The sequence below is a fragment of the Hemitrygon akajei genome, chromosome 16 (assembly GCF_048418815.1).
Source record: "Hemitrygon akajei chromosome 16, sHemAka1.3, whole genome shotgun sequence".
Classification (NCBI taxonomy): domain Eukaryota; kingdom Metazoa; phylum Chordata; class Chondrichthyes; order Myliobatiformes; family Dasyatidae; genus Hemitrygon; species Hemitrygon akajei.
The window spans coordinates 94,123,673-94,142,518 of record NC_133139.1 but is presented as its reverse complement, the minus strand read 5'-3'; the positions used below and the strand labels follow the sequence as shown (position 1 = coordinate 94,142,518).

Sequence of the window (18,846 nt, the reverse complement as noted above, 5' to 3'; positions counted from 1 at the left end):
TGGACACTTACCTTTGGGTTCCAAATAACGATTATATGGTGGGAGTTCAATCTTTACTCCTTCTGGCTATAGAAAGGAAGAATACAGTAAATATGTAAAGGTTTGGTTTCTTCTAGGTGTTCATTTACTATAAGAGTTATTTACTCTGCACTCTATGCAACTTTCGATGTAATACACCTCAGTTTATATGTGTGGGAGCTCAGAGTTGACTGATAGTAGATTTCAGTATCCCCTTCAAAACTATTCAAAACTAGTGTATAAGACACTGGTAAGAGCCACACAGGTGCTCCTTCTACTGCAGGTCTCATATTATCAGACTTTGAAATATATCACCATTCCTTCATCAGCACAGGCTAGAAATACTGTTTATTCATTAACAGTGAATGCAACAAAATACTTAGCAACTGCTGGATTATCCTTCTGCCAAGTCACCACTCCCCAACTATGTTCCCAGGAATACTATCAAATGTTCAAGTTTGTTCAAATGTTTGCACCTTTCGAATTCAGATTTTGAGCAATCCAAAGCTCTGCATCAGCAGTTCAATACTATTTCAGACGTCTGACCTGATGTGAAACAAATCTTTTATAATCACTTACGTTGCTGGACGTTGGAAGTTTAATTATTTTGAACTTACCACAACTCGGAGAGGCTTTTTTACTCCATCAGTCACAAAGACATTCATAACTGAGGCCTTGACTTCAATCATTATTTCTCCCTTAGTCAATGGAACTACAACATAAGGCACCACAGCGGATGATTGTTCCGGAATAGTGATTTTAACAGAATATCGTTTTGTTGGTTTTGCATTGCTGCACAGATTTTCATTGTATGGAAACTCTACATGAACCTGGAATTTTAAAAGTACCAAAATTGTAATGACAGAAAATGTAAAAAAACACTCCTCTCAGTACAGATGCCCCCCGCTTTACGAATATTCGCTTTACACCACTTCATTTTTACAAAAGACCTACATTAGTAACCTGTTATCGCAATACATAGAGGATTTTCACTTCTACGAAAGTTTTTCCCATATAAATTCATGGTTCTTCACTTTACACTGTTTCAGCTTAAGAAAGGTTTCATAGGAACGCTCTACCTTTGTAAAGGGTGGGGGACACCTGTACTATAATGACATCACTAAGTAGTGAAAGGCTTTTTCCAGATATAGTATTAAAGGAAATTAGCATGTGTCTTTGGTAAGAGATTCCTTTGCAATTAATTTGAAGAAAGCAGGACAGTTCCATGACCAATATGTTTGCTTCAAATAACATCATGAAAGCAATTTATCCACCCATTACCACATTGCAGTCTGTGGGATCTTGCTGTGTGTCCACTTGTTTTGTGCTTTCTACATTTCAATCATGAGTAGGTTTAGATATACAGCACAGTAACAGACCCACATGGCCAAAAGCCCTACTAACCCATGCGTCTTTCGAATGTGGACAGAAATCAGAGTACCCGGAGGAAACCTACGCAGTCACAGGGAGAATGTAGAAACTCCTTGCAAACAGAGGTGGATTTGAATCCAGATTGCTGGCACCGTAATTGCATTTTGCTAGCCACTACACTACTGTGTCTCCGCACTAATCTTCAAACAATCCAAAATTAACTGTAAAGCATATTGTGTTGCCCTAAGATTTGAAGAATCCATATGTAATTACATATAACAATATTACAAAATATATAAAAGTGAATATGGCAGCATAAATAATGGTTTAATGACAGATGGTTGTTAGTAGAAGATATAATTTCAATCCAGTAATCTCAAGCAACTAACAATTAAATTCTTCTAATAGATATTCATTAGACTGAGATCAGCAAGTAGTCCTAAAGGAAAAGATTTGTAGAACTGGCTGAAGAATGTAAAACAAGGTTCTAGAGCTACCTCCCAGGATGGAAATGGTGTCCACTGGCTGGAAAAAGCACAGGCTTGGGATCAGTGATGCACTATTTTAGCACTGTAGAAATAAATTGTTTCAAAGACTTGTGAATCTTTGGAATTGGCCACTGTGAATTGCATGGAAGAGTTGGTTCAAAGCTAAAGTTGACAGATTTTCAGAATACAATGGGATCAAAGGACATGGGGAATTGACAATGGTGACGCGGTGGCACAATCTGTAGAGATGCTTCCTCACACTGCCAGAGACCTTGGAACAATCTCAACATGGTTACTTTCTGTGCAGAGTTTGCACATTCTCCCTGTGATTGCAGGGCTTTCCCCTGGGACTCAGGATTCCTCCCACATCACAAACACGCTGGTTGGTAGTTTAATTGGCCTCGGGAAATTGCCCTCATCATGTAGGCATGTGGTAGAATCCAGGAGGAGTTGGTGAAAATGTGGTGAGAAACTAAATGGGATTAATGTATGAATAACACAAGCAGGTGGTTAATTATCAACACAGACTCTGTGAGACAAAGACCTGTTTCCCTGACGGATCTCTCTACTCCAAGCTCCAATAAGTGGTGGATCATAGAGCAGGTTCAATGAGTGCATGGTCTATCCCTATTTTATTAAGATGAGATGGACTTCGACTTTAATTATTTGGCCTGAAATTTGTATAATAATACTGAATTAAGTGCAGCATGCAGGGTGAACTTTATACTCAGTACGTGTTAGAAGCCACTAAAATATTCAAGTCAAGTCAAGTCAAGTCAAGTTGCTTTTTATTGTCATTTTGACTGCTGGTACAGTACACAGTAAAAAGGAAACAACGTTCCTCCAGGACCATGGTGCTACATGAAACAACACAAAACTACTCTAGACTATGTGAGACAACTCAAGGCTACACTAGACTATGTAAAACAACACAAAAACTACACCAGACTACAGACCTGCACAGGACTACATAAAGTGCATAAAACAGTGCAGGGCAGTACAATAATTAATAAATAAATAAATGAATAATAAACAAGATAATAGGCGCAGTAGAGGACAAATTTCAATATAATAATAAATGATGTAGATGTCAGTCTAGACTCTGGGTATTGAGGATATTCTCACTTTCTTGTTGTCTCTCAACTCTGTTAATGAGCATGCAATGTTTTGCTTAACTTTACAAAAACATTTGAATTTATACAGCAGTTATAAGTTACAGAACACCTATGGGAAACTAGCAAGCAGGGATTCCGTAATGTAGGCAACTACTCATTAGTTGGCGGGTCCTTGAACTGAGGACATTTAACATACAGCAGCTCTTGTATACAAGAGTAGCACACAGAACTACAGAATCCAAGGTCCCAAGTATCAAATGGCTTCTGCACCCATGCTCTTCAATGTTTGGTCAACATCTGGAGACTTGAGTCCAGTGACAACAGAATCCATGGTGCAGAACCTTGGGTTTTTATCAGGGATCCAACAACTAACTAGTTACCCGCAAAATACACAATGATTACTTTAATAAACTAATACACCATATCTCAGAACCGTTTGCAGCCATTATATTCCTTTTTAGATGTGGTCACTGCTGCAATTTCAAAAATTTGGCAAATAATTTACATTTAGCAAGCTGCTGCAAAGAATGCAAGAAATCACTAGATCATCTGTTTCAGGAATAGTGTTCAGGGTGGGTGTAACATTTGATGCATACATACCTCTAGATTTTTATTTCCTGAATTGTCTTTATAATGTTGTGCTCTATTTTACATTTTTGTTCCTCATTTATTCAAATGATATTGAGTCACTAATGTTAATCTGAAGGGCCTGTAGTTACAAGTATTCTTGCACCATTTCTTGAACACGGATGTAACATTTGCTATTTTCCATTTCCCTGTTTCCTCCCATATCAATGAATATTTAGAACAGCATGTTTCCAGCTTTCTCCAAGCCTGCTTCTTTGTGAAACATAGGATGTAATTCAATGGGACCTAGTAAGCTTTTCTTCTAAATATAACTAGACCCTCTATCACATTTCAACCTTCCTATACCTCATTCCTACTCACTTGAACTGTCAATATATTAACATTATTTTTCTCAACAAACCTTGGAATGGGCGATCTTGCTTAAGTGGAAGGAGGTTGCCCCCCCCCATACATGCTCAATGGTTATGTGATGTTATGTCATATTTAAATCTAGAGAAGATTTGTTGTTCGATTTCTGATTCTAACCAAGATTTTCAAACGTTATGGGGACCCTTTCTGAACTATTTTAAAAACCTTTGAATTAAAATATAGATCTGGACTATTATTATAAACACTATATGGTAAAGTACTCTTTCCTTTTTCTCTTTTTTTTTTCCAATCAGCTTTGTCTTGATAGGGGGTGTAGGTTTTTTTTAAATAATAAAATTAACCATACTAGTGTATTTAATTACTCTATCTTATCAACGTGGGATACCGTGATTGTATGCATTTTGTGCTATCTTATTTTGATTTATAATTAGTATCCTTACAAACTCTGTATTTGTGTATATGAAATTAATAAAAATATTGGAAAAAGAAAGAAGAATGAGGGGAGATTTGATAGAGGTATATAAAATTATGATGGGTATAGTTAGAATGAATGCAAGCAGGCTTTTTCCACTGAGATTAGGGGAGAAAAAAAAAACTATAGGATATGGGTTAAGGGTAAAGGGGGAAAATTTTAAAGGTAACATTGGGGGGGGGGCTCTTCACACAGAGAGTGGTGGGAGTGTGGAATGAGCTGCCAGATGAAGTGGTAGATGTGGGCTCACTTTTAACATTTAAGAAAATCTTGGACAGGTACATGGATGAGAGATGTATGGAGGGATATAGTCCAGGAGCAGGTCAGTGGGACTAAGCTGAAAAATGTTTCAGCACAGCCAAGAAGGGCCAAAAGGCCTGTTTCTGTGCTGTAGTGTTCTATGGTTCTATGGTTTATTAATTGTCACAATTTTATCCACCAAGCATACACCACTCCCAATAAGGTCCATTCCAATCTCTTATTGCCTGCGCATGACTTGTATGCCAGTAGAATAATGCTGAATTACCTAATCCCAATGCCTCTTTACTTGTCAGGATTCCTTCTTTATTTAATGCATTTAGAACTTGAATGTGTATGAAGTACATCAAGTACCCTCTGTTATTTAATGATATTCTCCTTCTCCCTTATACTCAAATGAACCTCACAATTGTTTCCCCGCTATTTCATGTGCACTGCTTGTAGCTGAAATATCTCATTAAAGATTTCACACTTTTCCTGTCAACACTTTTCTTTTCCTCTCAACCATTGACACCATTTATTCTAGCTAAGCCCTTCCCCCATCTCATTGAAGTTGGCCATTTTCCACTTTATGAATTCTACTGTTCTTCCTTGCCTTCTCCACCACTAGCCTAAATATTATGATAATAATGATCACTCACCAAAATAGTTTCCCATTGGCATGTGGCCCATTTGTCTCACCTCATTCCCTGGCACAAAGATGGCAATGCCTCCTTCAATAGGCTAAAAAGATCACCCTAACACATTTCAAGAATTTCTTCACACAAAATGCTGGTGGAACACAGCAGGCCAGGCAGCATCTATAGAAAGAAGCACTGTCGACATTTCGGGCCAAGACAGTCTTGACGAAGGGTCTCGGCCTAAAACGTCGACAGTGCTTCTTCCTATAGACGTTGCCTGGCCTGCTGCGTTCCACCAGCATTTTGTGTGTGTTGCTTGAATTTCCAGCATCTGCAGACTTCCTTGTGTTCAAGAATTTCTTCTCTTGATTCTAATTATCCAAATAGTGTAATATTGAAGTCTCCAAATATTTATAGTCTTTGCATATAGCTCTTAGTCAGAGTCATAGAGAAGTATAACACAGAAACAGGCCATACTGAGCCATTTAAACTGCCTACCCCCATCGACCTGCACCGGGACCATAGCCCTCCATACCCCTACCATCCATGTACCTATTCAAACTTCTCATAAATGCTGAAATCAAGTTCACTGCACCACTTGCAATGGCAACATGCTCCACACTTTCACAACCATCTGAGTGCCATTTCCCCTCATGTTTCCCTTAAGTTTTTGACCTTTTATGCTTAACCCATGACCTCTAGTTTCAGTCCCACACAACCTCTGGAGAAAGCCTGCTTGCATTTACCTTATTTTACCATTCAATATTTAAAAATATTTCTATCATATCTCCTCTTAATCTTCTACATTCCAAGGAATAATGTCCTAACCTACTCAGTCTTTCCATACAATGTAGGTCCTTCAGACCCAACAACAGCTCTGTAAATTTTCTCTTTACTCTTTCAACATTATTTACATCTTTCCTGTAGGCAGGTGACCAAAACTGCACAGAATTCTCCAAATTAAGCTTCACTGATGTCTTATACAGCTTCAACATAACATCCCATTTCCTTCATCATGCCCCTGGTGGAGACTGCATCTTCCATATCCTTCTCCCTATTTGGAGTTCCATAGAACTTCTCCAGCATTAGCTTAATACGTATTTTCCTTCTGAGTTTTAATGGATTCTGTCCACCAATTTCATATTTATGTATATTGACTTTTGTCTAATATCTGTCTCACTATTTCATTTAAAAGCAGTTCTATATCCTCTTCACGTATCACTGTCCTTGTCAACCATTTCAACATTCCCCTGACCTGCTTCCTATTCTCTATCCTTCATCTCTGTTTAACATCTCCTGTACTGCTGTAGCCATTTTGTTCACTGACCTGCGCTTCTCAGAGATTCCAACTTATATTTGTTTTGTTCAGATCCCTTCATGCCCTTCAGACTATCATCTGTCCTCTTCACACCCTACACCTTCAAAAATGCATATCACTGAGGCTTGCTTTCTTGCACATATATTGTTCTCTCCACCCCACCAATGGTGAACACAAGACAACATGATTTTGTTTGTTTGTATAACCTTCCAGAAAATTTAAATCTTTTGCCTCTTCACATTCAATCTCTGTTCCCTCTCCTGCAATCCCACTTTAACCAGTTACATTTCTGACCTTGGACCATTGTTATAAATGCAACACTATTCACTTAAATTATTCCACACCCCATTACACAACTCCATTACATTCATTGCAGGATGTACAATGATCTCCTTGTGACCGAAGTCTTTAGGATATCGAATATCGTTGCCAAACTTACTCGAATTTCTGAAGTATGATAATTGTAAAGGACTGCTCGAATTTCCACTTGTTCATTGCGAACAGCTGAGTATGGAAGTCGAAGGTCGATGAAAAAGTCTTTCATTACTGTCAGTTCATAGGGTTGTGCAATGCATACTCCTGCAACAAGAAGTTTTAATATTCAGAATATGCACTGCACTTACATTATCTGTTGTTATATTTCATAGTGAAACCAAATTACTTCTAAAACAGAGAATAAACTTAATTTCCTTCAGTTAACCTTATATTTTGAAGGAATAACTTTTGCATTCCCATCAATTGATACAGATTTAAGTTGACTGCTCTGCCGTAATATAATACAAATCATCTCTGATTTGAGGTAGAAACATTAAAAGATAGTAGGAGTGTTACACAAATGATCATTCACATTTTGTGTGTTTTTACTTTGAATTAGAGAAGGTTGCTGAGGTTCAGTAACAATGGTCAAAGGCATGGGCTAATAAATATTCAGACTTTATCCAATTATGGTCAATATTATGTGTCTATTCAAGTGGTAAACTGCACCTGGAATGAATAGTATCAGTTTTAATGAAAATGTACAGTTTCCCTGAACAAGAACTATTTTAGTTGATGTATCATTAATAATTTTCAAAAGATTTACAGCAGCAAGTCCTTTCAGGTTTACACCTTGAAAATTAGAATATTCCTGATTATCAATGTGATTCCACAACAATGCACCAAAGTCCTAACTAGGTAGCTGTTACTAAGAAAATGTAAACACGAAGAAATCTGCAGATGCTGGAAGTTCAAGCAACACACACAGGATGAAGGGTCTCGGCCCGAAACATCAACAATGCTTCTCCCTATAGATGTTGCCTGGCCTGTTGTGTTCCACCAGCATTTTGTGTGTGCTACCAAGAAAATGTTCCTGCTTCTTTCTCTGCTTCTCTCTCTGGCATCTATCTTAAACAAAAGATAACCCTTATGTTCTTTTAGTAGCACATAAACCTTCCTTGACAGTCACTTGTCTTTCCTGTATCTTTTTTTTCTGGTGATTGTGATCCACAGAGGAAATAGCATTACACTGATAACAAGTATAAAAGCACCCATATAACTTCAATGTGATGATGGAATGTTCCACCAAAAGAGGTGTGCAAGATGCTAGAATGGATAGCAGGTACCTTTTTCGCCTGGCAATAATGGTAATGCAAGAGGGCATTCTTTTAAGATGATTGGAAAAAGTGTCAGAGGGATGCCAGAGCTAGGTATTATGCAAAGAATGATAAATTCGTGGAAAATACAACTGGTGGTACTGGCAGATCCACTAAAGCAATTTAGATAGGTACATGAATGAAGAAGAATGGAGGGCTATATGGGAGGAAAGAGATAAATTGATTTTTGAGTAGGTTAAAAGGTTGGTGTAAAATCGTGGGCTGAAGGGCCTGTACTGTGCTCTACTGTTCCATGTTCAATAGGAACATCACTGCAATTAACACTGCTTTAATATATACATATACAGTATACCTTGACACAATCTGATGTCCTAACAGAAATAAATGGATGGACTTACTGGCAAGGAACTATTTTCTTCTTTTGTAGAATCTCATTGATAGATTGCAAATGCGAGAAAATCCTAATTAAACAAGGCCCAGACTCCAGTACGATTATTCAACCGTTCCCTTTTTCCTGAGCCATTATGCCCGTTACTTCACCTCTCCTGTATTCACTACATTCTATTGTCGTCCCCTTTCCATTTACTGTGCATTTTAAAATTGATTGCATCTCTAAATTTTCCCTGTTCTGTGGAAAGGACTTTTTTTCTCTATTGATAGATGCTGCCTGGCCAGTTATGCATTAGCAGTATTTTACATTCCTATTCTAGGTTTCAGCCTCATAAATAGAACCTGCATCTTTTATATCCTGCACTCTCCAATAGCCATAAGACCAGATGATATAAGAACAGAGGTGGGCCATTTGGCCCATTGAGTCTGCTCCGCCATTCAATCATGGGCTGATCCAATTCTTCCAGTCATCCCCACCCCCCTGCTTTCACCCTATACCCTTGATGCCCTGGCTAATCAAGAACCTATCTATCTCTCCCTTAAATACACCCAATGACTTGGCCTCCACAGCTGCTCATGGCAACAAATTCCACAGATTTACTACCGCATCTCAGTTCTAAAAGGACGTCCTTCAATCCTGAAGTAGTGCCCTCTTTTCCTAGAATCCCTTACCATGGGAAATAACTTTACCATATCTAATCTATTCAGGTCTTTTAACATTCAGTATGTTTCTATGGGTTCCCTCCTCCCCTCCATTCTCCTGAACTCCAGGGACTACAGCCCAAGAGCAGCCAGATGTTCCTCATATGGTAACTCTTTCATTCATGGAATCATTCTTGTGAATCTTCTCTGAACCCTCTCCAATGTCAGTATATTCTTTCTAAAATAAGGAGCCCAAAACTGCACACAATACTCCAAATGTGGTCTCACGAGTGCCTTATAGAGTCTCAATATCATATCCCTGCTCTTATATTTTGTACCTCTAGAAATAAATGTCACCATTGCATTCATCTTCTTCACAACTGACTTAACCTGGAGGTTAACCTTTAGCATATCTTACACAAGGACTTTCAAGTCCCTTTGCAACTCTGCATTTTGAATTATCTCCCCATCTAAATATTTTGCCCATTTATTTCTTCCACCAAAGTGCATGACCATACACTTTCCAACACTGTATTTCATTTGCCACTTCTTTGCCCATTCCCCTAAACTATCTAAGTCTCTCTGCAGGCTCTCTGTTTCCTCAATACTACCCACTCTTCCACCTGTCTTTGTATCTTCAGCAAATCCATTAATACCGTAATCCAAATCATTGACATACATCGTAAAAAGCAGCGGTCCCAACACTGACCCCTGTGGAACTCCAGTGGTAACTGGCAGCCAGCCAAAATAGGATCCCTTTATTCCCACTCTCTGTTTTCTGCTGACCAGCCAATGCTCCACCCATGCTACTAACTTCCCTGTAATTCTATGGGCTCTTATTTTGCTAAGTAGCCTCATGTGCAGCACCTTGTCAAAGGCCTTCTGAAAATCCAAGTACACCATGTCTACTGCGTCTCCTTTGTCTACCTTGCTTGTAATTTCCTCAAAGAATTGCAGTAGGTTTGTCAGGCTGGATTTTCCTTTCAGGAAACCATGCTGGCTTTGGCCTAACTTGTCATGTGCCTCCAGGTACTCCATAATCTCCTAACAATTTATTGCAACAACTTCTCAACCACTGATGTCAGACTAGCAGGTTATAGTTTCTTTTCTGCTGCCTCCCACCCTTCTTAAGTAGCAGAGTAACATTTGCAATTTTCCAGTCATCTGGTACAATGCCAGAATCTATTGATTCTTGAAAGATCACCATTAATGCCATCGCAATCTCTCCAGCTACTTCCTTCTGAACCCGAGGGTGTATTTCATCAGGTCCAGGAGATTTATCCACCCTCAGACCATTAAGCTACTTGAGCACCTTCTCAGTTGTAATTTTCATCACAAACTTCACTTTCCTGACACTCTCAAATGTGCGGTATACTGCAGACATCCTCCACTGTGAAGACTGATGCAAAATACACATTCAGTTTCTCTGCCATCACTGCATCTCTCATTACACTATCCCCAGCATCATTGTGTATTGGTCCTATATCCACCCTCGACTTTATTTTACCCTTTATGCCTGCTTTGAAAGAGAGAACACAACTATAGCTGTGAAGATCCCTGCAGCACCTGATGACCCTGTGATCTCCGTCTCAGAGGCTGATGTTAGACTGTCTTTAAAGAGAGTAAACCCTCGTAGGAGATAAGGACATTTTCAACTTCTCACTGATACGGGCGGAAGTTCCCACTTGCTTCAAAAAGGCAACAATCATATCAGTGCCTAAGAAAATTAATGTGGGCTGCCTTAATGACTATTGCCTGGTAGCACCCACATCAACAGTGATGAAGTGCTTTGAGAGGTCAGTTATGACTAGACTGAACTCCTGCCTCAGCAAGGACCTGGACCCATTGCAATTTGCCTACTGCCACAATAGGTCAACGGCAAATGCAATTTCAATGGCTCTCCACACAGCTTTAGACCACTTAAACAACACAAACACCTACATCAGGATGCTGTTCATCGACAATAGCTCAGCATTTAATACCATCATTCCCACAATCCTGATTGGGAAGTTGCAGAACCTGGGCCTCTGTACCTCCCACTGTAACTGGATCCTTGACTTCCTAACCAGAAGACCTCAGTCTGTGTGGATTGGTGATAAAATATCCTCCTCGCTGACAATCAACTCTGGCACATCTCAGGGGTGTGTGCTTAGTTCACTTCTCTACTCTCTGTGTACACGTGACTGTGTAGCTAGGCATAGCTCAAATACAATCTATAAATTTGCTGACAATACAACCATTGTTGATAGAATCTCAGATGGTGACAAGGAGTACAAGAGTGAGACATGCCAACTAGTGGAATGGTGCCACAGCAACAACCTGGCACTCAATGTCAGTAAGAGAAAAGAGCTGATTGTGGACTTCAGGAAGGGTAAGACGAAGGAACACATACCAATCCTCATAGAGGGATCAGAGATGGAGAGAGTGAGCAGCTTCAAGTTCCTCGGTGTCAAGATCTCTGAGGATCTAACCTGGTCCCAACATATCAATGTAGTTATGAAGAAGGCAAGACAGCAGCTATACTTTATTAGAGTTTGAAGAGATTTGGTATGTCAACAAATACATTCAAAAACTTCTACAGTTGTACCGTGGAGAGCATTCTGACAGGCTGCATCACTGTCTGGTATGGAGGGGATACTGCACAGGACCGAAAGAAGTAGCAGAAGGTTGTAAATCTAGTCAGCTCCATCTTGGGCACTAGCCTAAAAGTACCCAAGACATCTTCAGGGAGCAGTGTCTCAGAATGGCAGCACCCAGGAGCATGCCCTTTTCTCACTGTTACCATCAGGTAGGAGATACAGAAACCTAAAGGCACACACTCAGTGATTCAAGAACAGTTTCTTCCCCTCTTCCATTTGATTCCTGAATGGACATTGACACTTTGGACTCTACCTCACATTTTTTAATATACAATATTCCTGTTTTTGCATTTTTTAAGCTATTCAATATATGTAATTGATTTATTTGTTTATTTATTATGTTTTATTTTATTAATTATAATGATTTTTTCTCTCCCTCTCTGCTAGATTATGTATTGCATTGAACTGCTGTTGCTACATTAACAAATTTCACATCACATGCCAGTGATAATAATCCTGATTCTGATTCTGATTCTGACTCTGATATACTTAAAAAAGCTTTTAGTATCTTCTTTGATATTAGTCACCAGTTTCCTCTCATAGTTTATCTTTTCCTTCAGAATGACCTTCTTAGTTTCCTTATGCAAGTTCTTAAAAAGCTCCTTAATCCTCTTATCTTCTCACTAGCCTTGGCTTCCTTGTATGCCCTCTCTTTTGCTTTTACTTTGGCTCTGACTTCGCTTGTCAGCCACGGTAGTTTCTTCTTCCCTTTGAAAATTTCGACTTATTTGGAATATATCTGTCTTGCTAATATTTCTAGTCAATGATGAGCATGTTATGACACTCCAGTCAAAGTAAACAGTGGAGGCAAATTTCTTCTGTGTTTGGTGCACTATTTGTCCCACATCTCCATTCTCACAACTTCCAGATATAAAAAGAAATAAAATATAATATTTGATCAAAGCCCTTTAAAACATTATGTAGTTATTGATTTCAACATTCTTATAATGCAGAAGAACCTTGCCTTTTGTTGGAGACACACTGACAGCTTGTATTTCCCAAGTAGTGATTGAGTCTTTAAGGTATTGAGTAATCTCCGATGATGCAAGGCTGTTTAAGTAAAAGAAAATGTACATTAAGCTCATTTTGACATATACACCACAAATATGTTACTTTTGTAATTTGTGGCTTTTTGTGATAAACAGCACATATTTGTTGTTGAAATTTTAGAGGCAAACTTACTAAGTTGAAACTTCGGACACATTACACAAATAGTCTCATTTCATAGTACTCCACTGCCTGCGATTGTTATCTCTTTAGGCATAGAACACATGAATAAGTGATCCAGGCATTATTCAGTATCTCCAGGATTCGTTCACTTTCTATTCTTGACAAGTTATGAGGGCAGTGTATCTTTAGACAACAGGCAGGCTTTGAATTTGGATATGTTGCTGTATCAGCCACTAACTTTAGTAAAGCGTTGACCACCTCTACCACTGGCTGAAGGAATGAATAACACTAATGAGCCTACAGACATGACACAAACTATATGGGCACCTGGCTGGGATTACTTCATTACTGAATCAGATTTTAACATAGAACAGTAAAGCACAGGAACAAGCCATTTGGGCCACAATATTGTGCTGAACCAGATAAAAAGCAAATCAAAAACACCTAAATACTAATCCCTCTAACCTGTACAATGTTGATATCCCTCCATCTTCCTTACATCCATGTACCTATCCAAATGTCTCTGAAAAGCCTCTAATGTATTTGCCTCTATCACCACATCAGACAGCGCATTTCAGGAAGCCATGACTAAAACAACTTACCCCTCACATCCCGCTTGAATCTTCCCCCTCTCACCTTCAATGAATGCCCCCTGGTAGACATTTCAACCCTGTGAAACAAATAATCCCTGTCTACTCTATCAATGCCTCGCAATCTTTTAAAACTCTATCATCTCTCCCCTCAGCCTACAATGCTACGGAGAAAACAACTCATGTTTATCCAAACTGTCATGATAGTGCATGCTCTTTAAATCAGGCAGCATTTGGGTAAACCACTTCGCACCCTCTCCAAAGCCTCAACATCCTTCCTATAGTGGGGCAGCCAGAAATACATGTAATACTCCAGATGTGACCTAACCAGAGTTTTACAAAGCTGTAACATAACCACTTGACTTCTGAATTCAATGCCTTGACTAATAAAAGCAAGCAATTCATAACCCTGCTTAACCACCTTCAGCCACTTTGACCTGTGCAGCCACTTTCAAGGAGCTATGAATTTGGATCCCAAGATCTCTCTGCTGAACATCAATATTTTTGAGGATGTGACTAAACACATTGATGAAGGAAGAGCAGTAGATGTAGTATATATGGATTTCAGCAAGGCTTTTGATAAGGTACCCCATGCAAGGCTTACTGAGAATGTAGGAGGCATGGGATCCAAGGGGTCATTGCTTTGTGGATCTAGAATTGGCTTGCCCACAGAAGGCAAAGAGTGGTTGTTGACGGGTCATATTCTGCATGGAGGTCGGTGACCAGTGGTGTGCCTCAGGGATCTGTTCTGGGACCCTTACTCTTCGTGATTTTTATAAAGACAGACAGACAGACAGACAGACATACTTTATTGATCCCAAGGGAAATTGGGTTTCACTACAGCTGCACCAACCAAGAATAGTGAAGAAATATAGCAATATAAAACCATAAATAATTAAATATTAATAAGTTAATCATGACAAGTGGAGATAAAGTCCAGGACCAGCCTATTGGCTCAGGGTGTCTGACACTCCAAGGGAGGAGTTGTAAAGTTTGATGGCCACAGGTAGGAATGACTTCCTATGACGCTCAGTGTTACATCTCGGTGGAATGAGTCTCTGGCTGAATGTACTCCTGTGCCTAACCAGTATATTATGGAGTGGATGGGAGTCATTGTCCAAGATGGCAGATGACCTGGATGAGGAAATGGAGGGATGGATTAGTAAGTTTGCTGATGAAACAAAGGTTGGAGGTGTTGTGGATAGTGTGGAGTGCTGTCAGAGATTACAGCAGGACATTGATAGGATGCAAAACTGGGCTGAGACGTGGCCAATGGAGTTCAACTGAGATAAGTGTGAAGTGGTTCATTTTGGTAGGTCAAATATGGCAGAATATAGTATTGATGGTAAGTCGCTTGGCAGTATGGAGGATCAGAGGGATCTTGGGATCTGAGTCCACAGGACGCTCAAAGCAGCTGCGCGGGTTGACTGTGTGGTTAAGAAGATGTACAGTGTATTGGCCTTCATCAATCGTGGAATTGAATTTAGGAGCCGAGAGGTAATGTTGCAGCTATATAGGACCCTGGTCAGACCCCACTTGGGGTACTGTGCTTATTTCTGGTCACCTCACTACAGGAAGGATGCAGAGGAGATTTACAAAAATGTTGCCTGGATTGGGGAGCATGCCTTATGAAAACAGGTTGAGTGAACTCGGCCATTTCTCCTTGGAACGACGGAGGATGAGAGGTGAACACAAAGTACACTGCAGATGCTGTGGTCAAATCAACACATACAAACAAGCTGGATGAACTCAGCAGGTCAGGCAGCTGCACAACCTGCTGAGTTCATCCAGCTTGTTTGTCCGTGTTGGGGATGAGAGGTGACCTGATAGAGGTGTACAAGAGGATGAGAGGCATTGATCATGTGGATAGTCAGAGGCTTTTTCCTAGGGCTGAAATGGTTGCCGCAAGAGGACACAGGTTTAAGGTGCTGGGGTGTAGGTACAGAGGAGATGTCAGGGGTTAAGATTTTTACTCAGAGAGTGGTGAGTGCATGGAATGGGCAGCTGGTAATGGTGGTGGAGGGGATTCGATAGGGTCTTTTAAGAGACTTTTGAATAGGCACATGGAGCATAGAAAAATAGAGGGCAATGGGTAAGCCTAGTAATTTCTAAGGTAGGGACATGTTTGGCACAACTTTGTGGGCCGAAGGGCCTGTATTGTGCTGTAAGTTTTTCTATGTTTCTATTAAGTATCTTGTCCTTAGTGTTGTACTATCTTCCTATTTGCCCACCTAAGGTGCAACACTTCACATTTATCTGGGTTAAAGGTTTATACTCCATCTGCCCATATCTGTAACTGATCTATATTGCGCTTTTTTCTTTGCCAATCTTCTACTCTTTTCACAACTCCACCAATCTAGATATCATACACAAACTTAATAACTGACCTATTTATATTATCATTCAGGTCATTTATATACGTCAGAAACAGCATAGGCTCCCACATAGATTCCTGCGGAACACTACTAAATACAGACCTCCAGTTTGAATGTCCTTCAACCACTACGCTGTCTTCTATATGCAAGCCAGTTCTGTATCCAAACAGTTAATTTGCCATGGACCCCATGCAGCTTAATATTCTGGATTAGCCTCCCATGAAGAACTTTGTTAAATGGCTTACTAAAATCCATGTAGACAACATCCACTGCCCTACACTCAATCTCTCTCATCACCTTGTCAAAGGATTTTGATAATTTGTTAGTATAACAGTGCTGGTTCGAGTTGCTGCCCTTGGAGAGGCTGCTGGTTTGAGTTGCTGACCTCGGAGAGGCTGCTGGTTGAATTGCTGACCTTGGAGAGGTTGCTGGTTGAATTGCTGACCTTGGAGAGGCTGCTGGTTTGAGTCAATGCCCTCAGAGAGGCCGCTGGTTCGAGTTGCTGACCTTGGAGATGCTGCTGGTTGAATTGCTGACCTTGGAGATGCTGCTGGTTGAATTGCTGACCTCAGAGAGGCCACTGGTTCGAGTCGCTGCCCTTGGAGAGGCCTCTGGTTGAGTCACTGACCTCGGAGAGGCTGCTGGTTCGAGTCGCTGACCTTGGCGAGGCCGCTGGTTTGAGTTGCTGACCTCAGAGAGTCTGCTACGTCCCAATGCTCTCGGAGTGATATCAAAATTCTGAGATTTATGGATTGGACTGTATTTCATTTTGGCCTCTTTCAGTTCTGTGTTTTTTTTTTGTTTTCTCACCTATTATTTCATGCTGCTGATTGGTGGGCTGGGGTTTGTGGTTTGATGATCTTGCAGTTGTTACTCCATGTGAGTGATCTGTTAGCTTTTGTGTGAGGGAGGGTTTGGGGTTTGTGAGTTTTTGTATCGTTTTCTTTTCATGCAATAAGGGGGATTGTTGTCTTTCTTTCAAGTACTTCAATGTTTTCTGTATTTTAAGGCTATCTGGAGAAGAGAAATCAATTGTATTCTGAATACATACTTTGATAATAAAATTAACCTATGAATCTTTGTTACTCCCACTACACTATCATTGTCCATTACACCCACTACACTATCATATATACCAATAAAATCCATGTATTTGATATTGTTTCCTGCACAGAAGGCTTTTCATGAATGTGCAGTACAACTTTGCATTTAGAGCTAAAACTAGAGTTTCATCATCTAGAAGGAGTGAGGAGCATTCCTTCTCAGCCAGATTGTCATGGGTTGAATTATGTTATGAGCATACAGGTACAATTGGCCTCAATATTTTGTTAGAACACATGGAAACTTTCTTAAAGTTCATCAAAACATTTTTTAAAAATGAGTGTCATGTTACTATTTGCTGGAACTGGTAATGTGCAAAATTGCAAATGTTATTACTTGAACCAGATTCCAGTCAACAGTGAAGGGACAAAAAACTGTCATGGAATGGCAATTCTGGCAAATTCCTGAATTAATCTTATTGAGTAGTGTTGTATCATCAAAAGGAATTCATACAAATGTATAAAAATTTTGAATAAATACCCATCCATCTGATTATTTGGAAGAGAAATCATTGTCCATAGCCAGCTTTCTGGGAAGTTGGATCTGCTTGTTATGTGTTCATAAGGAGTGTAGTAATCATCATCTGCACCTAAAGAAAAGAATAAAATTATGGATTTACATATAATCTAACCTTGGAGATTAAAAATAAAAGATCAAAAGCCCAAACAGGTATTCGCTACTCAGAATAGGAATGTGAAACATAAAATTCAGAATTGTCAGCCAAGCTATCCTTGGGTTTCTGAATTGAACCTAACATTCCCCAGGGTTATAAACATTCCCGATGACATCCAAATGCGATGCATTGTAACAGGTACATTGCATTAAATGATCAGCAAAAGCAAAACTGTGATTTCTAGTGCTCTGGCTTTCTACACACCCCCAGCCATCACCTCAGCCTCCTGCACACTCCTCAACTAAATGCACCTAGAATCATGTAACACTGGCCTAAAGTTAGAATAGCAGATGCATGTATTAACCAGTCAGTGCCATCAAAAATTTCACGTACAAGCAATTGCCACACAAATTTTAACAACTTTAGCAGGTTAAGAAGAGCTAAGCATGTTGACCAAGAATTTGTTACTGTGTTTGGAACTTATAATTATGTTCCTCTCACCACTCATTAGGGTGGTCCTAATCATAATCAATTCCACACCTTGAATTGATTATGATTGAGACCACAATAGATAGATAGATAGATACTTTATTCATCCCCATGGGGAAATTCAACATTTTTTCCAATGTCCCATACACTTATTGTAGCAAAACTAATTACATACAATACTTAACTCAGTAAAAATATGATATGCATCTAAAATCACCCTCTCAAAAAGCATTAATAATAGCTTTTAAAAAGTTCTTAAGTAGTTTACTTAAATACATTGAGTCCTAACCCCGGCACTTTAACATATCTTACTCCTGGCGGTTGAATTGTAAAGCCGAATGGCATTGGGGAGTATTGATCTCTTCATCCTGTCTGAGGAGCATTGCATCGATAGCAACCTGTCGCTGAAACTGCTTCTCTGTCTCTGGATGGTGCAATGTAGAGGATGTTCAGGGTTTTCCATAATTGACCGTAGCCTACTCAGCGCCCTTCGCTCTGTTATACTCTCTGTTATACTCTCCAGTACTTTGCCCACGACAGAGCCCGCCTTCCTTACCAACTTATTAAGACGTGAGGCGTCCCTCTTCTTAATGCTGCCTCCCCAACACGCCACCACAAAGAAGAGGGC

The 18,846-nt window shown here is 39.7% G+C and overlaps 1 protein-coding gene across 1 annotated transcript in view; it reads right to left on the bottom strand.

Moving 5' to 3' along the window:
• Window positions 1-18,846, bottom strand: part of LOC140740300 (complement C3-like) — a 250,059-nt gene that overhangs the window by 93,925 nt on the left and 137,288 nt on the right. The window contains exons 18-22 of the mRNA XM_073069454.1: window positions 17,597-17,705; window positions 12,845-12,930; window positions 7,057-7,196; window positions 636-848; window positions 12-66 (exon numbers count right to left, since the gene is read on the bottom strand). Of these exons, the coding sequence (XP_072925555.1) occupies window positions 12-66; window positions 636-848; window positions 7,057-7,196; window positions 12,845-12,930; window positions 17,597-17,705 (603 nt within the window). The remainder of the gene's footprint in view (window positions 1-11; window positions 67-635; window positions 849-7,056; window positions 7,197-12,844; window positions 12,931-17,596; window positions 17,706-18,846) is intronic.